General features: G+C 48.0%; 1 protein-coding gene across 1 annotated transcript in view; it reads right to left on the reverse strand.

The window, feature by feature from the left end:
* Positions 1 to 26: 26 nt before the first annotated feature.
* The window catches only part of LOC9641229 (kinesin-II 85 kDa subunit), a gene marked incomplete at its 3' end in the record, with an annotated part of 2,027 nt that continues 1,093 nt past the window's right edge, over positions 27 to 960 (reverse strand). Inside the window, exons 3-6 of the mRNA XM_002994585.2 lie at positions 833 to 951; positions 621 to 773; positions 217 to 569; positions 27 to 167 (exon numbers count right to left, since the gene is read on the reverse strand). Coding sequence (XP_002994631.2) covers positions 27 to 167; positions 217 to 569; positions 621 to 773; positions 833 to 951 — 766 coding nt within the window. The remainder of the gene's footprint in view (positions 168 to 216; positions 570 to 620; positions 774 to 832; positions 952 to 960) is intronic.

Here is a 960-nt window from a genome sequence, read left to right on the forward strand (position 1 = left end):
GTGAGCTCCTCTTTTCCTTGTCCGGCGATGATGTTGCTAAGGAGGTGAGCTTGAGCTGTGGCTCAAGCTCGACTCGCATCAACGCCAGAGCTTTCTCACTGAATTCTCGAGGATCCAGGTGCTGGACTCCGGCGTTACGAGTGTCGTCACTGAGCTGTGCTTTCAGCCTGGAAACACTCTTCACTAAGTAGCTCTTGGAAACATTGAAGCACTCACCTCAAAATCTCCTCGCCAAGCAAGGCGCTCTTGGGGTCCTGGTTGATACGAGGTGCGTTCCTGATGCTCCTTGCGCGGTTGGCATATCTCAGTGTGCTGACGGTCTCTTCGTAGTTATGCTCCGAAGGGCCGATGTTTGCAACCATCACTGTCTTGGCGTTTCCACCCAGTGAATCTTGCAAAAGCCTCGTCAGCTTTGAGTCTCTATACGGGATATGCGTGCTTTTTCCGTCAGCCAACGCAGATATTACGTTTCCCAAAGCCATGAGAGACCAATTTATGTTGGTCAGCTCTCGGAATCTTTTCCCTTTGGCACCGGCTTTGCTCATTCTTTCACTTCCGGCCAGGTCGACCTGAAATACTGAAGCAAGTTAGAATCGAGAAACAAGAAAAGAAAAAAATACCAGATGAAGTTTTCCAACGCGAACATGAAGGCGTTTCCCTGGATCATTCTCGGCGACGTAACTAGCCTCGACAGTCACAGTAAAGATTGAATGCGAACGAGACGAATCTTGGTTCATCAGAGTCGCTCCAACAGATCTGTTTTTCTTTCCTACCTACAAAAAAAGAAGGAATGCACCTTCAGTGTCAATTACTAGTAGAGAAAAAAACTTACCATTAGTAAATGCAAGATGTCTGATAAGCTGTGCATTCTGCGGCACGTAAGGTTCTTCACAAAAATTCCAACGTCAGCGCTTTCTATCAGCTCCAGCTTTGTGCTGGCGGCAGAAGAGCCTGGTACCA

Source organism: Selaginella moellendorffii, unplaced genomic scaffold, assembly GCF_000143415.4.
Source record: "Selaginella moellendorffii unplaced genomic scaffold, v1.0 SELMOscaffold_436, whole genome shotgun sequence".
Lineage (NCBI taxonomy): Eukaryota > Viridiplantae > Streptophyta > Lycopodiopsida > Selaginellales > Selaginellaceae > Selaginella > Selaginella moellendorffii.